Source organism: Cuculus canorus, chromosome 4, assembly GCF_017976375.1.
Source record: "Cuculus canorus isolate bCucCan1 chromosome 4, bCucCan1.pri, whole genome shotgun sequence".
Classification (NCBI taxonomy): Eukaryota; Metazoa; Chordata; class Aves; order Cuculiformes; family Cuculidae; genus Cuculus; species Cuculus canorus.
Window position 1 is genome coordinate 3,104,374 of NC_071404.1, and position 22,662 is coordinate 3,127,035.

General features: G+C 43.7%; 1 protein-coding gene across 1 annotated transcript in view; it reads left to right on the forward strand.

Annotated features, from left to right (window-relative positions):
• The first annotated feature begins 447 nt into the window (after positions 1-447).
• Positions 448-22,662, forward strand: part of DNAAF9 (dynein axonemal assembly factor 9) — an 83,148-nt gene continuing 60,933 nt past the window's right edge. Inside the window, exons 1-4 of the mRNA XM_054064947.1 lie at positions 448-602; positions 12,802-12,881; positions 20,246-20,365; positions 21,143-21,267. Coding sequence (XP_053920922.1) covers positions 517-602; positions 12,802-12,881; positions 20,246-20,365; positions 21,143-21,267 — 411 coding nt within the window. The 5' untranslated portion in view covers positions 448-516. The remainder of the gene's footprint in view (positions 603-12,801; positions 12,882-20,245; positions 20,366-21,142; positions 21,268-22,662) is intronic.

A 22,662-nucleotide genomic window follows, 5' to 3' on the forward strand; every position in this document is an offset into this window, starting at 1 on the left:
GCCTGAGCCTCGCGTTGGACGATCCCATGCGTCCCGGAGAGGGGGAGAACCATCTTTTTCCCTCGTTGCGCTCGCCTCCAGTCATTGACAGCGGCAGAAGTCTTTCCAGCCTAGATACACGTCCGATTAAAATAAGGTCGGGGCGAATTTTGTGCCTCCGGGAGGGCAGAAACTACGGTGGTGAAATGGCTTTGCCGGGGGTGTGTCCCACCCCAGCGTTTCGTACAGTTGGTACGCGCTGGGGGCGTGTGGGCGTGATTTACGCTGAAGGGCATGGACTACACTGGGGGCTCGGTTTGCGCTAGGGGTGTGGTTTTACGGAAGGGGCGTGGTTCACGCAAGGGGCGCGTTACTATATGGGCGTGGTTTACGCAAGAGGCGCGGCTTTCGCAAGAGGCGTGGGCTACTATAGGGGCGTGGCCTGCGCAAAGGGCGTGGCTTACGCAGGGTGTGTGGCTTACGCTGCCCGGCGATCGCGGCGCTGCCCCCCCCGACTGTAGCCGTATCGCGGTCGCCATGGCGCTGAGCGGCCGCTGCGCGATGCTCCCCCCGGCCCCACGCCCCGCGACCCGCCGGGCCCGCGGCCCCCGAGCCTTCGTCAGGTATGAGGGGAGCGGGGGAAAGGGAGAGAGAGTGCGTGGAGGTGATGGTGAGGAGCTGACAGGAAGGGGTGGGCGTTGGGGGGCACTGAGGGGGCTGAGATATGAGGGGCAGCGAGGGGGCATTGAGGTATTTGGGGGGCCTTGAAGGGTTTGGGAGGCACTGAGGGGACTAGGGACACTGAGGGGGCTGGGGGGCATTGAAGGGTTTGGGCAGTAAGGGGACTGGGTTTTGGGCGGCGCTGAGGGCGTTTGGGGACACTGAGGAGGGATTAAGGGGCCTTAAGAGGTTTGAGAGTCACTGAGGGGGCTGCGTTTTGGGGGACACTGAGGGGCGTTGAAGTGTTTGGGGACAGTGAGAAAGTTGAGGTTTGAGGGGCACTGAGAGGTTTGGGGGTCGCTGAGGGGTTTGGGAGGCATTGAAAGGTTTAGGGGCAGTGAGCAGGTTGAGATTTGGGGGACACAGATTTGGAGGCACTGAGGAGTTTTTGGGGGTAGTAATGGGTCTGAGATTTGGGGTACGCTGAGGGGGCTTGGGGGCACTGCTGGGACTTGGGGACACTGCTGGGACTTGGGGACACTGAGGGTTTTTGGGGGATGCTGAGGAGGCTTGAGTTTGGGGTTTGTGGGGTGCTAAAGTGTTTGGGGGGCAGTAATGGGGCTGGGATTTAGGGGGGCACAGAGGGGTTTTGGGGACACTGAAGAGTTTGGGGTTTACAGGCGCACTAAGAAGGCTTGGGAGTGTGAAGGGGGCTGCATGGAGCCAGGGGTGCCCTGAGGGGGCTGGGTTTTAGGGGGCACTGATGGGGCTGGGGGCTGCTGAGGGTGTTGGGATTTGGGGAGCGCAGAGCTTTGGGGGGCACTGAGTGGTCTGGGGTTTAGGAGGCACTAATGGGGCTGGGGGGCGCTGAAAGGCCAGCAGTGTGAGGGAGGGGGTTGTGTGGAACAGGGTTGGGGCATTAGGGGTGCTGGGGAGGCTTTGGAGGAGGTGATAGAGAGGGCTTAGGAGATTTCATTAAGGGGGAGAAACAGGAGTGTTCAAGGGAGCTGTGGACCCTGGAGGTGGTGACTGGAAGGAAAATGGGATGCCCAAAGCATTGGGATGGGGCGGTGGGAAGAATAGAGGGGGTTAAGGGCACTGAGGGAGCTGAGGTAGTTAGAATAGAAGGGATGTGTGCGTTAAGGAGAGGTTTGGGGGCATGCAGGGAGCATTGAAGAGTTTTGGAGGACATTCCAGTGGATTTTTGAGTCATTGGAGTGGGTTTTGGGGCTGGAGTGTTAGGAGCAGCTGGGGCTATGGGTAAGAAGGATGGGGAATTGTGGGGACAGGTGGATTTTGCAAGGAAAGAAGTGTTGATGGCCTTGAGAGGATGGCACCAGGGGCCTGACGTGACCCTGTGGGTGTTAGGGATTGGCGAATCCTGAATCCTGCTGGAAGAGGATGTGGGGGAGGCTGTGGGGGACAAAGGGAGAGGTTTGGGAGTCTTGGAGAGAGGGTTTTGGGATGTTGCTTCAGGGAACTAAGCCTGGGTCTGTTTTGGGAGGGGGTTGCATGTGGGGCATCCTCAGAAGTAAGGAAAAAGGGCTTGGGAAAGGTAGGAAAGCGAATTAGGGTAGGGAGCCCAGAGATTTGAGAGGGGGTGAGGGATTATGGAGAGAAATGAGATCATGTGTTTGTGTGGAGAGCTACTGGAAAGGTATGAAGGCAACAACATTCCCTGAGCTTTGGAAGTGTGGAGGATAAAGCTGGACAAGAGATGGTGGCTGGGGACACTTTAGATGATCGTGTTGGCTCTGTGGGAGCTCGGGTGTCAGCTCAGGTAGTGTTTGGTTGCTGAAGCTCCGTTTCCTTTTAAAGACTTAAGGTGAACTCGTGTGTGGGGATTGGGCTGCAGGTTGTTATCTGCAGTGTCTGAGCATCACAAAGAACAGCCCAGGAGCTGAAGTGCTGGGTGGTTCCAGTAGCTATAGCACAATACATGGAAATATTCAGCAGCGTGAAGTCAGATAATGGAGAAACTGGGGCATTGCACATAAATTGCAGAATTACATGTAAATTGCAAGCGAACAGTTGGCTGAGCTACCTGGGTATTAAATGGTTCTGTTTGCCACAGCTTTTACGTTTCAGAAAATAAAAGGTTTTGGTATTTTGTTCAAGGAGGGGAGAGAAGCATTTCTGTTTTTCCAACAATGTGCCTGTGAAATGAGAAATTTTGCACAGTGGGAGAGAAATGGAGGTCGTTATGTTTTTGCTTGAAATACACAAACATGGCTGTTCTGCACTGGTTGTTCCTTCTGCGCCTGCAGTTAGAAATATGGCTGTTCATAATGGGAGGAAAAATGACCTTTTCAGCTAATTTTTTCAATGAATAAATGAATCCTATTTGTTTAGAGAGAGCTTACTATTTATTTCTAGCTGGAAAGTATCTAAAAATTCACAATCAGTAACAAAACACCAAGATGGCAAGAAAAAGTAGCTGAAAGAGAAAATGGTTTCCACTCGAGCCCCTTTCTTTATGAGTGATTTTTGTAATCTGAGATCCTGCCATGAGAACATTCAGGCTCCTTGTGAACATCTGCAAGCTTTTGAGCTCCACTGGGAGATCCAGGCAGCATCTGGAATTTGGCAGGTTTGTAGGAGGCATGTCAGCTCTTAATTTTTTTCCTCTTCCTTCTCAACGTTCGTCCTTGTGCGATGTTTTTTTTTCAGGCCAGATGGAGGCAGGGAAGCCAGTGTTTGCAATATATTTCCCAAGCAAGGCAGCAGATACCAAGCAGTTAATAAAAATAACTTAAAACAAAACAATCCGTTACCCTCCTCCCTCCCGGCCCCCAAGTCCCAAACAGGAATGGAAAAACTCTGAAGTCTATATAAAGAGTGGAGAAACGGCCAGAGATAATTCTTGGAGTTCATCCATGTACTTCAGAGCTTTGGTTTGCTGTGTGGTGTGTTGGGAGCTGGCATTTCTAGGCATTGCGACAACAAAAGGAGGTGAAGAATAGTTTTGTAAACGAAAAGAAAAAATCCCTTAATGAAGAGATGAGCATTGCCCAAAGTAGCCAGTGTGGGGTTTTGAAAGATGATGTCATGTTTCCTGTGCCTGCGGTCAGTGGGGAATGAGTCTTTTCCTTAAAATACATGCATTTCTGAACAAAATTTCTATTAAATGGTTTTGGTTAAAAATCATTGCCTAAAATCAATGTAAACTTGCATTTGGTAGGACTTTGGGCACACAGACTTTTGCATTACCTTTATGTCCAGTAGGCGAATCCTTCTTATTAATTACTCATGTTTGTAACATAATACAACTGAGTTCTCACTATGTGGGGGAAATGCAAAATGAGCACTTGGATTCTTTTTTGTGTTGTCGCTGCCTACATCCCTAATTTTGTCATCCTCTAAACCATTCTGGTTTTAATCACATAGTGCTTGAGTAAGTGCTTTTTTTTTTCGTACAGCTTCAGAGGAGCAGGCGGTGGGGGTTTGCGAGTGTGGTGGTGCAGGGACGAAAGAGCTGTGGTTTCCCAACCAGTTTTAACGGGGGACATATCTGTGTTGAAAGATTAACAGTTTGTATCCATGTGTTCCTTATGTAATTATGCCCAGGTTCAGGATTTTGTAATAGCATAGTTACAGTGGATTCCTTAAAAATATTACAATGTATTTTAGCTGTGCAAAGAGATAATTTAACTTGCCGAAGTGGGGCACTGGTACAGGTTACCCAGAGAAGTCGTGGTTGCCCCATCCCTGAAGGCGTTCAAGGCCAGGTTGGATGGGGCTTTGACTGCCCTGATCCAGTGGTGTCCATGCCCATGAAACTGGATGAGCTTTAAGGTCCCTTCCAACCCAAATGAATCTATGATTCTAAGTACAGAAGGAAAAAAAGGGAAACAAATCCCATTCATTCAATATGGATGGTTTTCTGCCGTGTTAGGAAATGAGATGACAGGGTCTGTGAAAAGCTAGGCTGTGGCCAAAGTTAGGGGGATGCAGGACTACGTAGTTCATAGGAACAGAAAGGTAGAATAAGTGCTTGGGAAGGAAGAATTGCCAAGGAGAAGAGCAGAGCTATTGCTGTGACTCAGCTGCCTGTGGAGCATCAGCTGACATTTCCCCTTTGCGCTTGTTCAGCTTGAAGAGAAGGCGAAGTGTCTGGCTTCATGCTTTGTGGCCGCAGGGGTTGTGGTATGTTGGTGAGCTCTGAAAGTAAATTCTGTTTTAAGGCATTGCAGCGTCACTTCTGGTTGCTGCTGAACCCCATGCGATGCTGCAGGCTTGGGGAGGAGCGGCAGGAAAGCTGCCTGGTGGAGAAGGGCCTTGGAGTGCTGGTTAACAGCAGCTGACCGTGAACCAGCAGTTTGCCCAGGTGGCCCGGAAGGCCAACAGAATCCTGGCTTGGATCAGAAATGGTGTGGCCAGCAGGAGGAGGGAGGAGATCACCCTCCTGTACTTGGCACTGGTGAGGCAACGCCTCAAATCTTGGATTCAGTTTTGGGCCCCTTACTACAGGAAAGGAATTGAGGGGCTGGAGTGTCTCTGGACAAGAGTGATAGAGCTGGGGAAGGGTCTGGAGCACAGGGATTATGGAGAGTGTCTGAGGGAACTGGGGTTGTTCAGCCTGGAGAAGAGGAGGCTGAGGGGAGACCTCATCACCCCCTCCAGCTCCCTGAAAGGAGGTTGTAGCGAGGTGGCTGTTGGTCTGTTTTCCCAAGTAACGAGTGAGAGGATGAGAAGAAATGGCCTCGAGTTGTGCCAGGGGAGATGTAAATTGGATACTAGTAACTATTACTTCACCAAAAGAGTTGTCAAGCATTGAAACAGGTTGCTCGGGAGAGTGGTGGAGCATTCCTGAATGCGTTCAAAGAACTTTGGGACATGGCTTAGTAGACATGGTGGTGTTGGGCTGACAGTTGGACTGGATGATCGTAGAGGTCTTTTCCAACCTTATTGATTTTTATGAAGTGCTGAATGCTTGCCTTGTCTTTCTGATCTAAGATTGACTGTTAGCAGAACAGTTGCACTGAAGTTGCTGGTCTTTCCTCCTTCAAATATTGTCATTGCCTCAGGTGATCGTGTCTTTTGGGGGAAATAGCTGATGTTTTAAATCAGTCTGTTAAACAGAGAATACATCAGGGCTGCAGGTCTGACAGGCAAGCACATGTGTGTAGGTGATGAGCAGCCTCTCATTTGGTTGCATCTGTGGAAGAACTTCACTTTGTTTCCAGTCCAAGCTGGTGTTGAGGTCCTGTCTGAGTTACTCGCCATGAACAAGTATGCGAAGGGCTGTACTATTCAGCATGACTGTAAAAACTATCAGTAATAATATCGATGTGCGTACTTAATAAGTAGAGCTACTGTTCAGAGGTGCCACAAAGATCCCAAACAGGGTTGTAGTTCGCAAACGGAATTGGGTAGTTCCAAATAAGGAGAGAATCATCCCATTCCTGTCTTCTTTAAGTTCTCTGAATTACAGAATTGTATATTGCTGTCCATTTAAAGTCAAGGAGCAAGGAATTTGGTCCTATAAAATCACAGAAAGATTTGGGTTGGAAGGGACCTTAAACCCATCCAGTTCCAAACCCCGTGTCACCTCCTACTGGACCAGGTTGCTGAAGACCCTATCCAACTTGGCCTTGAACATCTTCAGGGTGGGGGCATCCCTGGACAGAGTTGAAATTTCTTCTTTTATGTCCAGTTGTAATGTTTGCTAAACATGCTCTGTGGTTTTAAAGTTGATCTATCAATGGCCAGGTTCCCTTTGTTCTTTGTAGAGAAATTTTGCAAATAGCTAGAAAACTGTCATGTATTTTAAAGTGTGTGAATGCTTTTGTCTCTGAGTAGCAAGCAGTAAACCAGAGTGATTTTGGTGAGCTAAAGAAAAGAAAGAAAACTGAGAAAACATATTCTTGTTCAACCTAGATATGAAATTTCAGATAAACTGCTTTTGAAATTAGTGAAATATTGAGAACGTTTAACTCTGTCTGGCTTCTGTTTTCTGTTCTCACAAATACATGACGACAGGATGGGAAAACCAGCGAAATCCCATACTGTAGGATATGCAGACAATAATGCTTCTGGTATCAATTGTGAGGTCAACAAAAGACCCATGAAAAATAACCTTGATTTTCTGAGGGTAGAGTGGAAGCATATGGCGGTAGCAGCAAGTTAACAGAAAGTGAGATTTAGAAGAAAATAAACTGTTTTATCTTTCCATTTATTTATTTAAGAAAAATCAAGTATTTAATGTTAAAATCTGTCTGTCTTGGATAGGCAGCATGAATCTATTCAGTCATTCTCTGAAATGATCCTTGTTAACATAAGGACTTGCCCAAGCTTGCCTGGGTGTCTTGGATTTTTCCTCTTGTTCACTGCTTTCTGTCCAAGCTTTTCCCATGTGGGTTTTTAAGGTTGCCTGGCCTTTGTGGGGGAGGAGCGTAACATCTGCCAACACGGAGCAAAATGTACTCAACCCAGGGAAACAGCATCCTTTGTGAGCTAAATTGCGTGTTAACCACAGCTGCAGCCGTCCCAGACGTATAGCGAGCCAGCCTGTGGGGATCCATTGGGAATCAATTGGGGATCGATGCTGATATTGCTGCTATGTTGGTTTAATACCGCAGGATTATAACAATAAGCTTGTGCGCAGGATAAATTCAGCTACGAAAGAGATGCAGAAAAAAGGAACACGTGGTGGGAACATAAATAAAATGAAAATTAAAATAGCGTGTGGGATTATTTAAAAACATATTTGTTCCTTCTGTTTAAGAAAGGCACAGTTGTTAATAGTCCTGTTATTTGCCAACATCCATGGCTTGCAGCGCTATGTCTGTTACTAAGTTGTGACAGACTAGGATATTGTAAAGCAAGGTACTTTGCATAATTAGTATGAAGACGTGAACAGATGAGCGCTAATTCTCTGAAATTAATGATTGTCAATTATCTTCCCCCCTTCTTTTTTTTTTTTTTTTGGATCTAGTCCAAGATGAGCATAATACCAAGTATCTCAATGTAGAGTTTTGTAATTGGCCCAGGCAGACATTACTGCCAGATGCCCCCCCAAATGTGGCTTTGCCTTCTGACCCGCTTTCATCAGCAGTCAGGTCAGCTTGCCATAGGTTGAAAGCATCATTTTTTAATTCATGGGGTTTGTTTGGATCCGTAAGCTGATCTGACTTGACACATGGCTTCAAGACTATTACTGCAGATATGAAGGCAGCGAGAAGGGCGAGATGGGCCCTGACAGCACCCCTAGGCTGGTATGGCTTAAGCCAATAGAGAATTTGTATCTCGAAGAATCACAGAATGATTTGAGTGGGAAGGGACCTTAAAGATCATCCAGTTCCAACCCACTGCAGTAGGCAGGAATGCCTTCCACTGGATCGGCTTGCTTAAAGCCTCACCCAATCTGGCCTTGAACACCTTCAGGGATGGGACATTCGCAACTTACATTGTACTTAATCATTCCCTGATTGTATATGGCTCATGTATAAGGTTGGAAAAGACCTCTAAGCTCAACCAGTCCAACCATCAGCCCAACACCACTGTGCCTACTAAACCATGTCCCCAAGTGCCACATCAACATCTCCCAGGGAAGCACCCTCAATCCCGGAGGGTTGTGGCATTGTGTGGTAATTGTTCTTCATTGCTTCTGTTTGAAATTGTGTTACTGTGGTGAACTAAAAAGAGTAAAAGTCAGTACCCTTGCTGGAGCAATTGCTTTGGAGACGGGAAAAGTGATGGAATTTTGTTCCCAGGATGGTTTCTTTGTTTTTGTGGGATGACTGCCTAACACCAAATGCAAGAAAATGCCGTTTGTTTCTCTGACTTTGTACACAGTTTAGACCACATTGTTTAGGAGCATGTTGTAAGAATTCTAATTATTCTCTTCCCTCCTTCTGAATACTGGCTTTCTTCAGACACAGAAGTCTTCTGTTTTTAATGTCAGCCTTTGAATGTAACGATTTACACACACTTGAAATGACGTTGTGAATATTTCTGTGAAGAAGCTTATTCAAAGATTTCTTTCATAGAAGCCACTTCTTTCAATGAGGCGAGGAAGAATCCTCTGCTGAAGGCTGTTTAGGATTAAGATTGGAATAAACATCTTTATGGTCATTCATCTCATTATACAATAATGAACATATAATTTGCCCTACGCTCTTTCCTTTTATGTCAGGGCTGTCTCCTGAAGGAAACGTAGCACTGACATTCAGCTTTGCTTGGCAGAAATTTTGTACCAGCTTAAGCTGAGAACTTTATGTAATTTTAAGGGGTGCAATGAAGTTATAATTTCTGTGAAAGATGCTGAAAGGAAAGTAAAATTCCAGAACTTAAGGAGGGAAAGAAATGCCTAACTCAGAACAAACATTTAGGTACTTTCCTCTCCATAATTCTTCATCTCCTTTTTTCCACCACCACAATTTACTCTGACAGATCAGTTTCATGGAGTCAAAGCAACAAATACCTGAGTATTTTAGTTTGCTCTGTTCTGGTCTCGTGTCACAGGTTCGTCTCATGAGTTTCTTGTTTTAACTTATAAACGTATTTGATTGTGTCTCCCTTTCATTGAACCTATTAGTATGAAATTAAAATTTAAAGATCTTAGGAATAACTTATTTTGTATCATGTAATAATGCTTTTTAATACATGGAAGTATATTTCCCCACGAGTTTCTTACAAGGAGTTTCCGTAGTTGTTCTTTGTCAAATATTCTTGTAACTGTTCCTTTAAAAGTGATCAGGAGAGGGGAAAAACCTGATAGCAGAATCAAGATGCACTATTTATAATGTGTAAGAGATTTTAAACATATTTTACAATCTAGAGAAACCTGTCTTTGGCTGGAGAACTACTTAGATTTGACTTGAGAGTAGAAGTTGAAAGTACGTGATAGAGGGATTTTTGCATCTTGTTTCTGAGACAAGTTTATTAAAAATTCTACCCCTTGTGCCTTCAGATTGGAGGTGTTCCTTGTATTGTCTTTCAATGACAGCTTCTTTCCTCACTCTAAGCAGGAAAATGTATCCGCTCACATGGACAACGTTTTAATAAAAGCCAGTTTGGAGACCGCTTTTTGTGTCACTGCAGAAGTCCTTGGGCATGCTTTCTCACAGCCCTTTCAGTCTGCCCTTCCAATAGCCTCCAGGAGCATGACTTTCTCTTAACCATTCTGTTGCAGATGAATTAGGAAGCGTTTTTCTTTTCATGTGGGCTTTGTTTGTAAGCAAAGTTGCTTCGATATTCTTGTGTTCTACAGAGGCTTTAACAATTCTACTTTTCTGTGGCTGGTCCTTAAATAACTGGAGGCTGGTTTGCATCCTGACAAATTACGTAAGTTCAATTTTGTTCATAACCCCAGGGAAGAGTCTAGCAGTTCTTTCTACTCTTGATCTTGTGAAATGGGAAGTATAAAAATAAGAGGAGCATACAGCTTGCATAGTGAATCCTCTCTCACCTATCCAGTCTGGGGCCCTGTTTAATGATGGAATCAAAATCTTCCAGAACAAGATCTTAAGATTGGATAGCTGTAAAATTAAATTTTAGGCTAGATTTTAAAGAGCTAATAATCATAGAATCAAAGAATGGTTTGGGTTGGAAGGGACCTTAAAGCCCATTAAGTTCCTACTCCCATGCCGTGGGCAGGGACACCTGCCTCTGGATCAGGCTGCTCAAATCTCCATCGAACCTGGCCTTGAACACCTCCAGGGATGGCGCATCTGACTTCTCTGGGCAACTGTGATAGTGTCTCACCACCAGTAAAACATTTCTTGCTAATATCTTATCTCCATCTCCCCTCTTTCAGTTTAAAACCACCCTCCCTCATCCTATCCCTGCACTCCCTGAATATATATGATAATCAGAAGTTGCTACAACGTGCAGCATAAAGTTCACTGTTTCTTTCATGGACTTGATATCATTGCTTCCATGGTGGCAAGAGCACTTGATAATACCTGATTCAGTGTCTTTCTGTTGTTATTAGTGCCTTCAGTCCCTCTTTCTGTGTCTGGGGATGGATCAAAATATCCATTCACCCATACAGTGGACTGTGATACAGTGCAGCATATAATGTGAATTGGAAAGTTTCAGGGGAAAAAAGAATAATTGCAGAACTCAGAACTCAAATAGGCGACCTAAAACTGGGAAAAAAATAAACCTGAGTGTTTTTCACTAATTTTGTACTTCTATGAAAGTATCTTCAAACATTGTCTGTCTTCTATTGTGGATGTTTGAATTGCACTTAAATTAACTATACTAATGTAAAGCTTTCATGTTTGTTCTGTCTTTCAGAGAAAATAGAGCAGAATAATTGTAGTATTACTGAAAAGATCTGTTTGCTTTTTGCTTGGCTTAAGTAATGATGAGAATAGGAATTCTTGTTTATGTGAGCGGATCACAGCTTTAGGTCTGTTGTGGCATTGCTATAGGAGACATTTGTTTCCTAGAGCTGAATGGCTTGCAGTTGATAAACAAGACTATGAACAAGAAATCACTTTCAGTAATATCAGCAGTGAAATTTCTTGTCTTCTCTCTGTGTTAAAACAAGCTTGCAAATATTGCCCAGAAGCAAAAATGTTGCTCTCTGCGTGCCTGGTTTTTTTTGCCTGCCTTAAAGACTGGCCAACTAAATTAAACTTTCTATAATAATTCATTTTGGTTATCAAAGTCTTGGCAAGACTTGATATTGTTTGATTTCTTTTTAGTGTAGTTTATTGAGGATTATACTTCTGGCTTCTGATTTTCCATAACTGTTCATTTGAGAAAAAAATGTTTTTAATACAGAAGTCATGAAAAAAGCAGCGTGCATCTTACAAAAATGATCGCTGCACTCTTCTGGAGCTCAACTTTTGTTATGTTAAGTGAGAATTGGCTTTGTATTTTTTCCAGTATAGGCTAAATAAAGTTCTAGAGAGCAATGCTAGATACAAGGAAGAAGTGTAGCACCTGCAGCTTAAACCGTAACAGAATATGCCCTGGTTGGAATCTGTCTATCTCAGAGTGCCTGCTAAAATTATTTTTTCTGTCTGAAAGTTCCCTCAGTTCTATGTTTCTCTTTATGTTTCTGCTTGTAATAATGACCAGGTGGCATCTCTGGGTCTTCATGGTGCCAGTAAGCGAAAGCATCCCTGAGTCATCATGGATAGCATGACCCCGATGTTTTATTAGCTGAGGATGTAGAGACCCTGTGGGTTTGTGAGTGGAGGCAGAGTTCCCTGCGCTTTCTCAACTTCTCGTCTACACGAATATCATGCATTTCACTTTGATTTTATGTCCACAAAGGTGATCTGAGGGATGAGCACCTGCCATACAAGGAAACGCTGAGAGAAGGCTCTGGGGAGGCCTTAGTGCAGCTTCTAGTACTTGATAGGGGCTACAGGAAAGCTAGGGAGGGACTCTGGATCAGAATGTGCAGGGATAGGACAAGGAGGAATGGTTTTAAGCTGCAAGAGGGGAGATTTAGATGAGATATTAGGAAGACATATTTTCCTGTGAGGGTGGGGAGGCATTGGCCCAGGTTGTCCAGAGAAGTTGTGGCTGCCCCATCCCTGGAGGTGTTGAAGGCCAAGCTGGATGGGGCTCTCAGCAACTTGATCCAGTGGAAGGTGTCCCTGCCCTTGGCAGGGAGGTTGGAACTGGATGATCTTTAAGGTCCCTTCCAAATCAAGCTGTTCGCTGATTCTGTGATCTTGTTAAGAGTTCTGAGATGTGTCCGTATTATGGAGTTACACAGGATGGAAGTGGTCCGATGGTGCTGGAGGTGCCAAAATGCATCTTTTGTGAACTCCTCCTGGGGTGTAGGAGCTACTGCAATCCCTTCGCTGCTTTCTCTCTGGGCATGAGCTGCCCTGTATTGCTTTGCTTGCTACATTTCTGGTACAGAAAGGAGTGTTACCAGCTTCGTGGGAGGGAAACTTGTGCAGAAATGTTTGCTAGAGTTTAGTGATTAAAAGGGCTTTAAGTTAGAAGGGATAGTTGGGGGCTCTGGTCTTCTCTCAGCCCTATGTACTTCATCTTCTAGTGGTCAAAACCAAATAATCTGAGGTTTGGTATGATGTCTAAATGTTTTTCAAACAAAAGACACTTAAGATAAACTGTTTCTGCTTTGTTTATATAGCAAAGAATAAAAGCTACATCAACTCTTTAGCCTACCAAACTTGAACACTTCAAAATGTTGACCTTAAGGATGAATTCTCTTTTCTTTTGCAGCTGCAGCCGCCTTCGAAACATTCAGAGCATTCTGACACAGAGCAGCAAATCTCAGCCTGATGGAATCCTTTGCATTTTAGGTTAGTTTTACTTTCCCATCCCCCCTTCCTCTTGTTCTCATTGTACTGATAAAGATGCCAGGAGTTTCAGAAAGATGAAGATTATCACTGTGTAGAAGAGAAGGCTCTGGGGACACCTTATTGCAGCCTTTCAGGACTTAAAAGGGGGCTCATAAGGAAGATGGGGACAAAATTTTTAGTAGGTCCTGTAGTGATAGGCCAAGGAGTAACGGTTTTAAACTGAAAGAGGGGAGATTCAGAACAGATATAAGGAGGAAATTTTTAATTCTGAGAGTGGTGAAACACTGGCAGAGGTTGGATGAGGCTCTAAGCAGCCTGATCCAGTTGAAGATGTCCCTCTTCAGTGCAGGGGGGGGTTGGACTGGATGGGCTTTAAAAGTCCCTTCTAACCCAAACTCTTCTGTGGTCTCCTTCCTGCCCTGAGCCCCAGCCCTGTTTCTCAGTGAATGGACAGTTCTGTGATTGGTTGTTGTGGTTTAATCCCAGCTGGTAACTAAACACCACACAGCTGCTCTGTCACCTCCCCTGGTGGGAAGGGCAAGAGAATTGTGACAGTGAGAAAACTCGTGGGTTGAGATAAAGACAGTTTAACAGAGAAAGCAAAAGGCATGCATGCAAATAAAGCAACACAAGGAATTCATTCACCACTACCCTTCAGCAGGCTGGTGTTTCCAGGAAAGCAGGGTGCCATCACGCTTAACAGTTACTTGGGAAGACAAAAGGCATCACTCCGAATGGCCCCCAATTCCTTCTTCTCCCAGCTTTTCTTGCTGAGCACGGTATCATATGGTACAGAATATCCCTTTGGTCGTTTGGGGTCAGCTGTCGTTGCTGTGTCCCCCACCAAATCCTTGTGTACCCCCAGCATTCACTGGTGGAATGGGGTGAGGAGCAGGAAAGGCCTTGTCTCTCTGTGAGCCTTGCTCAGCAATAACAAAAACATCTTTCTGTTATCAACACAGCACAAATCCAGCCCTATACCAACTACTGTGAAGAAAATTGCCTCTACCCCAGCCAAAAGCAGCGTGTTCTTACACTCTTTTTATCCCTATATAATTCTTAGGCCTTTTTATTAATTTCAGTCAAGGTTGCTACAATAGGAGTAATATCATCAGTGTACTTGCAAGCCTTATGAAAATTCAGTGGCTGGAGGGAAGAGGGAATCTTTGTTTCCAAATTGAAGAAAAGATGGGGATAATTTAATTCATGTTTATTTGGAGTGAACATTCAGCTGTCTAGGCTGTGTTTGCTGTCTGGCTGGTGCTTGGCATAAAAGCCCAAGGCTGAAGGCCATGAGTTGCAGCTGGCTTACCCGTGGAAGCAGGGAAGTGGAAGGGATTGAGGCGATAGAGAAGAGTAGAGGAGTGCCAGCATTAGGAATCCTGATCTGCAGAGCCACGGGAGGGTGATGGGTGAGAACAGGCTCAGTGGAGAGCAGGGGAGTAATCATAGAAGTGGGAAGATTAATAAAACATGAATTTAGGGGGAGGGCAGTCTTGCCTCAGGAGAAGTAATTCAAAATGCATTTAGAGTCGCATGAAAAACCAGGGAAGCAGTTACGAGTGAAATGGTGGCCTATAACCAGCACGTGGTTTGAGGGCTTTGTTTCTTCTGGGGCTGGGAGAAAAGGGTGACATGGAATAAAGCTGCACGTGCAAATATACTGTCAGAAAATAACAGGCTTTCTGTATTGCTTTAATATTCTTTCTGTATGAAACATTGACTCTGTTTCGTGCTCTATAATTAGCATCAAGATATTAAAGGAAAAAATTGTGAATGATGATGGCAATTCCTTAGAGAACAGGACTAAGGAGTGATTGTTTGAATAATGTATTACAGCTAAAGATTTGAGAAATCTAATGTAGCTCTAAAGAAGTTGTGTAGTAATGAGCTTGCATTAAGAAATGATGCAACAGCCTGGTTGGTTTGTTTGTTTTTCTAATGTTGTAGCAAGAAAACTTGAAGAAGCTCATTTACTGAACTGCAAAAAGGTTGTAAATGTGTATAACCTCATTCTTTTTGTTCAATGCTAACTGTATTAACATGATTCTCCCTATCCCACACATCTCTAGGGTAAGAGTTGAAGTCCTTGGCTTTGTAAAAACTTTACAGCTAGAAGGTCTGTAAGGTCACTGTGCAAACCTTCCAAAGAAACTTAATCATACACAATAAAGTACTTGTTTTTTTGCCCTTGGTGCTAGTCTAACAAAACATGACAAGCAGTGCCATCACTTGATTCTCCCCACTGGCACTGTAAAGTTTCTTAACTATTGTTAATTCCATCGCTGCTGTAAATCCCAAGCAAAGAACAGCTACTCAAAACATCATACGACAGCTTTAGGGATAACTTTACAGGCAAGAGGAATTGCTTTGTGTAATCCGCAGCGTCATGTGGAGCATTTAAGTCCGTGCATAAAACCATACCTCTTAATGAATAAGCATTTCTGTTATGGAAATATAGGAAGTGTGTTTGTGGGACTCGAGCTTTGCCCTAATCTCTCTCAGTGCCCACAATGGGCCTGTTGTTGACTAACGTAGCCTGCAGAATTTCTCACATACCTTCTGATTAAGCAGGCATGTCACTCTGTTATAAATGCATTAAATCTGTCTTCAGATACAAGGTTCAGATGACAAAAAATATGTTAGTCTCACATTTTCAATCCTGTTGACTTGTATGGAAAGCAGATACCCTTGTAAGTAGGTGTTTTACAGTCGGTGCATGTTGTATTTCACCTGGCTGTCTGGAATGACTTGGAGTTAATGCATTCCCTTCACCCTGACTGTAATTTTGCATACTGGGCTGAGAGCTAAAACTGATATAACCTCTCACAGATTCACTTAAAGTAGGTTAATATTTATACTGAAGTTAAAACCCGCATTGTGAGATTCCAAGGAGAGATGAGAACTGACCAATTACTGACACAATTATTTAAATGTAGTTACAGATTTTTTTTTTTTAAAAGAATCCTGTTTTCTTATTGCAAAGTGGTTGAATGGTAACATTTCTGCGTTCTTTGCTGGGGAGAAGCATCACAACTGGCAAGAAAAAGAAAATTGGAGGTTGGCATGTCAGGCGGCTTTAAAAAGCCGTGGCGGCTCAGCTGGAGCATGTTGCTGTTGCTAAGAAAACACTATCAAACTACTTTAATTATACACTAAACTGTCTTTTTAACAGTGGTGTTTATTGCCGCTTACCTTTCAACAGAGATCTTGGGCTCACGTTAAGATCTGATTTCTGAGGATGTGGGCTTAGTAATAGCTGTAAATCTGTAAATCAAACTGTTCTGCATTTCAGCAAAGCTAACCTAAATTTTTACAGACCTAGGTATTTACTTTTTGTCCTCTCTAAAGACGATAGGAAAACTTCAGAGACTGTGATGGTAATATTTAAGTTTATCTTACCTTGGTTTTTGTATCCATCCTACACAAGGCTCTTAGGATGTGGAGAAGCCTCACTGGTGTTTCGTACTGATTGTTATTCCATACCTTTTCCCAGGGGAGACCATTTCAGTGATTGTTCTGCTGCTTCTCTTAGATGGCAGCTCCACAGCCGCGTGCTGGTTTGGGCAACTGTCCAAAGGCGATCCATCCTTTCTCTCCAGCCTCACCTGTCTGCTGCCTCCCTGGTGTCCTGGAGCTCACGTGGATATTCCATGTGTTATAGTACCACTGTGCTTTGCTTTGATACACAAGGCTGGGTCAGACATGCATGGCTTGGACAAAGCAAGACTTATTTTTTTACCTGTAGCCTCTTTTTGTGTCAGCTTAGCGACTGTGTAATCGCAAATGTGAGCAATGGCTGAGCTGAATACCTTTTGCTCTGCAGAAAGGGAGTATCAGCCTGCCTTTGGGCTGCTCCTCTTCCCTTTCCTCCCCACTTCCCCACATGCATTTTGAATTAATGCTGGTGCTTCGCTGATATCTTGCACCCGCTTCATCCTACTGAACTGACAGTTTTCCTCCCACCCTTGTCTTTGGCCAGACTATTTTTCTGCCAATTTAGCAAACTGAATCAGCTTGTAGAGAGGACAGATAAGCTCTGATTGCAGGAGAAGGAGCAGGCATGGCTCCATGGGCAGCAGCGAGCTTTTAGACTGACTCACTCTCTAAGTGCACCCTTGTGATGAGTTGGGAACAGGCTGGAAGTTGCTGTACTCCCAGCTCGGCTGGAGACAGGCGTGGGGGTTTCCTAACGAGGAGCTTTCCCCATTGTTCTGTTGAGAACTCCTGATATGCTCTCTAGAGGTATCTTATCTTTGACATTGTTTCCTTTCCTGTTTATTTTCCACTAGCTATATCTGTTCCTTTAACTCTATATGTTTCTGTAGAATAGTGATAAAACCTCTGCATGAAAACTCCTGTCTGTACTGGATACTAAAAAAAACCCAAAGAACACAGAAACCGAATATTCTTCAGGGTTAATGTGTTTATGGTAGGGTAATACCTTCCTTGCTAGCCCATCAGTGCTCTACAAGCAATAAATTCGCCTCTGTCCTCCATTCTAAGAGTTAACTAATAAGCTGCCCTTGTTAATATCTTTTTGTCTTCTCTTCCCCCTCCTTCTGTCAATAGCTGAAAAAGCAGGAGTTGGTAGTTAGCTTTGAAGATCTTCCCCAGGCATGAAGCAGAGAAGAGCTGATGCACCCAGATAAAACCTCAAACTCTTCAAGTGATGGTCACACCAACTTTTTCTTTAATGAGGACAGTTTCTCATTTTCGTTCTGCTCTTCCAGACTTCATCATCTGTTGTTCCTTTTTTGGCTCCCATGTGTGTTATCATGTTAGTCTGTCCCTAAGCACAGCACCTTGGCTATTGAGTCTTTGGAGACCCAAGCAATGAGCCTCATAGCTGTGATAATTGCACGTTTTTCTGCTTTAATCCGTGCTGTTTGGCCTGTAGGTGAGGGTGCTCTGTGAGCTGAACTTTTGATATGATAGGGGATGTTTACTTGTGAAACACAAGTAATGCTGCTTGCAGAACAACTGATCTAACAGCTTGCTGCCACTGATAAAGGACTGTCCTAACTGCTGCTTTGTGCCAGTTTGTTGCTCATCTGGTGGCCTTCAAAAGTTGCCTCAGTTGGGCAAGTAATCAGTAAACCAGATTATCTTTAGGACAATGTGTGTGCAAGCTTTCTATGGCTGCAGCTGATTTCAAGGAGACTGATTATGTTTAAATGGAGTTCCCTAGAACAATGGGATGGCTGTTTCCTGGAAGAACAATCTCCACACTTGATTGTAACTAAAATCCCACCTAGAGACAGAGGCTTTGGCACCAATGTTAGTGTGTTGCGTCCTATTGAGTTCTGGATTACATTGGGATGCCTGCTTTCACAGGGCTGGAAATGTAAATAAAATATAAACAGACAGTGTATTCTCCCTCTCCTCTGTCTTTTGCACCCTCTGTGTCTGAGTTCCCAGATCCAGGGCAGTCTAGTTATGTATTGATTACTTGCACAGCAAAGAGAAAACATTTTAGCAGGGGGTAAAAATGAGTGACTGGATCTGAGCATCCTTTAGTTGGGTTTTATCGGTGCCATGACCTGAGTTACTGATTGACCACTAAGGCTTTCTCAGGGGATGCCTCCTAACACAAAAAATTGTCTTGCTTTATAAAGAGTGTGCTCCATGGACGTGGATGTGTGTAGGAGATCAGTACTAGAAGCTAGACAGCATGAGAATGAGGATTCCAAGATTGCGGCTGGAAAGAGGGCCAAGAAAGCTGAAGGAGATGTGATGCAGCTTTTCTCTTTTCCGGCACAGTTGAAGGAATGCAGTGCCGTAGTGTGGAGTTGGTGTGAACATCCACGAAGCCATGAGTGGGGTATGGCATTACAGAGGTTCATAGCTTCAGCACAGTTTGAAGGGATTGAATTTGTCTCTTCTATAGCCTTACACCAAATATCTGATATCTTGCAAAATGCATGAGCCTATCCAAAGGGCAGTCACTACACAAACAAGGGAGTTCATTAGGATGTAGGATTCAGTAGCTGGATGCAGCTGTGACATCTGGTTAGCACTTTAAAGCTGAAGCCTGACTTAAAACAAAGGCCATAGTTGGTAGAGCCTATGGTTTGTTCCAGTTTCCGGGGCATTCAGGTGACTCGAGTAGTTTGTTTTCCTGGAACCCAGACATCTAGGCTATATTATTACATTATCAGTGTCGTGATCTCTTCTTTGGACACCGCTAACAAATCTTGATTTATTGGCAGCCATCCAACTGTATCCTAATATAACTTGGTAGGAAAACTTAACATTTGTTTTTGTGAGCAGTCAAAACTGGTGACCTTTGTCGTGTGTGGACGCCAAGATGCTGCTTCATGCACGATTTCACTGAGGAGAAAACTTGATTTATTAGAGTAGCATTAGGAATTATGACTGTGACTGTCTTTAAGAGAGATTAAAACATTTCATAGATCTCTGGCCTGTTCCCTTTCTTCTTGTATTTATTTTCTATTTCTTCATGCTCCAGATCTTCGATTGTTTTAATTTTATTTTCCCGAGGACCAGCAAAGGTTTTCCTTGGAAGCTGTATACCTGTTTTGTCAGAATAGCTATTCATGATTTGCTAGAAGTCCATGCTGTCTTCCTGGTGACTCACTATAATGCTGATAAGATAATGTTTAATCATGTATTCCAAAGCTGGAGATTTAGGTCACAGGATTAGTTTGTTAGGAAGCTTCAATCAAGAACATATTAATTGGAATGCATACTGCATAGACAGATGTTTCAGTTTGAATGACTAGATAAAATTGAACTTCCGTTGATGCAGAGCACTTCAGACAACTAGACTTACTAAATGTTTTTTAAACAATGCCTATGTATTTAGGTCAAGGGGAATGTCAGTATGTGGCGATGAACTTGCAAAAACTCTCCTTCCCCTATCCTGTTTTCTCAGTATGTTTAAATTCATATGTGCCCACAGACTATGGGAGGGAGTTGAGTTCATACCTGAAAGTAGGTTGTAGCAAGGTGGGTACTGGTCTCTTCTCCCAAGTGACAAGTGATAGGATGAGAGGAAATGGCCTCAAGTTGCACCAGAGGAGGTTTTGATTGGACATCAGGAAAACTGTTTTTACTGAAAGAGTGGTGAAGCATTGGAAGAGGCTGCCCAGGGCAGTGGTGAAGTCCTCATCCCTAGAGGTGTTTGAAAGCTGTGAAGACGTGGCACTTGGGGCTGTGGTTTAGTAGGCACGGTTGTGTTGGGCTGACAGTTGATAATCTTGGAGGTCTTCTTTGACCTGAATGATTCTATGATATTTCTGTTCTAATGGTTTCTTATTAGAGGTAAAACTGAACTTTCCCGGTGTACAAAATTAGGACACAACACAGACACAACTTCACATCTGGTTTTGCTTTTGCAGGAATAGATAGTCGATACAATGAAGGTTGCAGGGAACTGGCAAACTACCTGCTATTTGGCTTGTATAACCAGAATAACAACGACTTTGAAAGAACTGGGTTTCCTGAAGAAGTTCTTGATGGTGAGTAGCACACTTAGCATTTTTACCTGTTCTTCAGCCCTTCAGGAGGGAGGGCGAGCAGGAAAAGGGGCGTATCTCAAATGAAAAAGAGTCAGTAAAATCTCTAATCGTTTATGTACACCTGAAAAACGGATCTTGAACACTACTGAAGAGCTCTTTTTCTTAAACGTGTGCCCCTCTGTCCATCCCCACTATTCTAAACCTCAACAAGTAGAGTCTGTTACAGGAAGACCTACTTTGGTCATGGTAGGCATGTATGTGCACTTGAGCTCTTTTTTACTTTAATATCTTGACGCACTTTTGTAATATTTGAAAAACAGCCAAGCATCATGATCGTAGTTTTTTATTTCCTTATTTGCATGAAACTGTCTACCCCATAGGCTGCAGTGCTGGCTTTTAGTCAGATCCAGCAGCCTGCTGATGTAATGTCAGGCAAGACCAGCTATCGTTTACAGTTCTTTAAGGACTCAACACTGACCCTCTTGGCTTTTCAAAGGACAGGCTGATGCAAGTTTTGTGCAAGGGTTCAGCAAAATCCCACTGTTGTTCAGAACAGTAAGAAGTGCTGTTGTACTTGGAGCTGTATTGGGCTGCCAAGTGTTTCTTGTTTGAAGTGAGGGATGATTGTGTATTCCAATAGTTAAACAAGTTTCTTTTAATGAGGTGCATTATAGGAAAAAGTGTTTTCTATTCAGTTTCTGTGGGTTTTTTGTGCCCGTATAATTCTGTGGAATTGGAGTCTTGATACTGGAATAATATTTGTTCTGCTTGTTGCAGATATAATCATACTAATAAAACCCGACAGCGTCCATCTGTACTGCAATCCTGTGAATTATAATCATCTTTTGCCATATGTGGCGCACTGGAGGAACCTGCATTTTCACTGTCTAACTGAAAATGAGGTAAGCGTAAAATGCAGATGAGAATTGCTAATGAATGTGCTAATGAATTGCGAGTCAACGTTGTTTTTAACACTCTTCCAGAGGTCTTTTTCTTTTTTCATACTCAGCAGGGGATTGATCTGTGTTTGTATATTATTATTAATCATTTTTCTCTAACGTGTGCGAGAAGAATATGGTTCTAATACTTTGTATTTGTTGGGACATGAAGACAAATTGCTCCCCTCTCCCACTAAATACTATTGCTTCAACATGAGTCAGTGATATTTTAATAAGGAAGAACGTGTGTTGTGAGAAATACAGAATCTGAATCCAGTACCACAGTCAACACACAGATTTCCAAGGGCAGCCTTATTTGCAAACAAACTGGACGGGGCAGATTTAGACTAGACATTAGGAAGAATTTCTTCACCATGAGAGTGGTGAGACACTAGCACAGGTTTCCCAGGGAAGCTGTGGCTGCCCCATCCCTGGAGGTGTTCAAGGCCAGGTTGGATGGGGCCTTGGGCAGCCTGATCCAGTGGCATGTCCCTGCCCATGGCAGGGTGTTGGAACTAGATGATCTTTAAGGTCCCTTCCAACCCAAACTATTCTGTGATTCTATGAACTCAGGGATCTTTGTGGTGGCCCTCCACTGAGCTTGCTCCAGTTTGTCAATTGTCTGCCTTAAGTGTGCGTCCCAACATTGGACACAGTGTTCTAAATACAGTCACATCAGCGCTGCATAGAGGGCTTCTTGTTAAGATATCAATAGCCGAGCTGCAGGTTTAAGCAGCACTGTAGCAAAATCAGGTTGCCAAGATTCCTACTGAAAGGCAAATCTTGAAGCATACCTGGGGGCTGCAAAACACACACTTTGTGGAGTCAAGACTGGAGTGGTTCTTAACATGCTATTGCTAGCACAACTGCAATCTCAGCTATTGAATTTCAACTGTGTTTCCTTTGGGCTTTTATATCGGTAATTGTGGTAATTAGTCCCCTTAATGACACAGTACTGATCTGAAATAATGGTGTTACTAGGAAGGTAGACCATGTGCCTTGCTCTTTGTGGAAATGAATGGAAAAGTTTGATTTGTGAAATTGAAAATACAAGGTTTACTTCATGTCTTTTTCATGTGAATGAGCTGAGCAATGCACTTCCGGTCACTTTTCTGATGTATAAGAATTGTCAATTTCCTAGATTACTTCTGGAAGAGAAACTAAACAATGTTGCTGTGTCAGGCTGTAAGTGCAGCCTGTTTACAGCAGGATTGCCTGTTCATCATTTTTTTTTTTCAGTGCTAGAAATAAATTTTGCTTGCTTTTACAAAAAATAAAACCATCAAACCTCAAGAGCTTTAGAAACAAAGCGAGCAACACCATACCTGGCTCTGCAGCTCTTGATGAATCTGGGAAAAC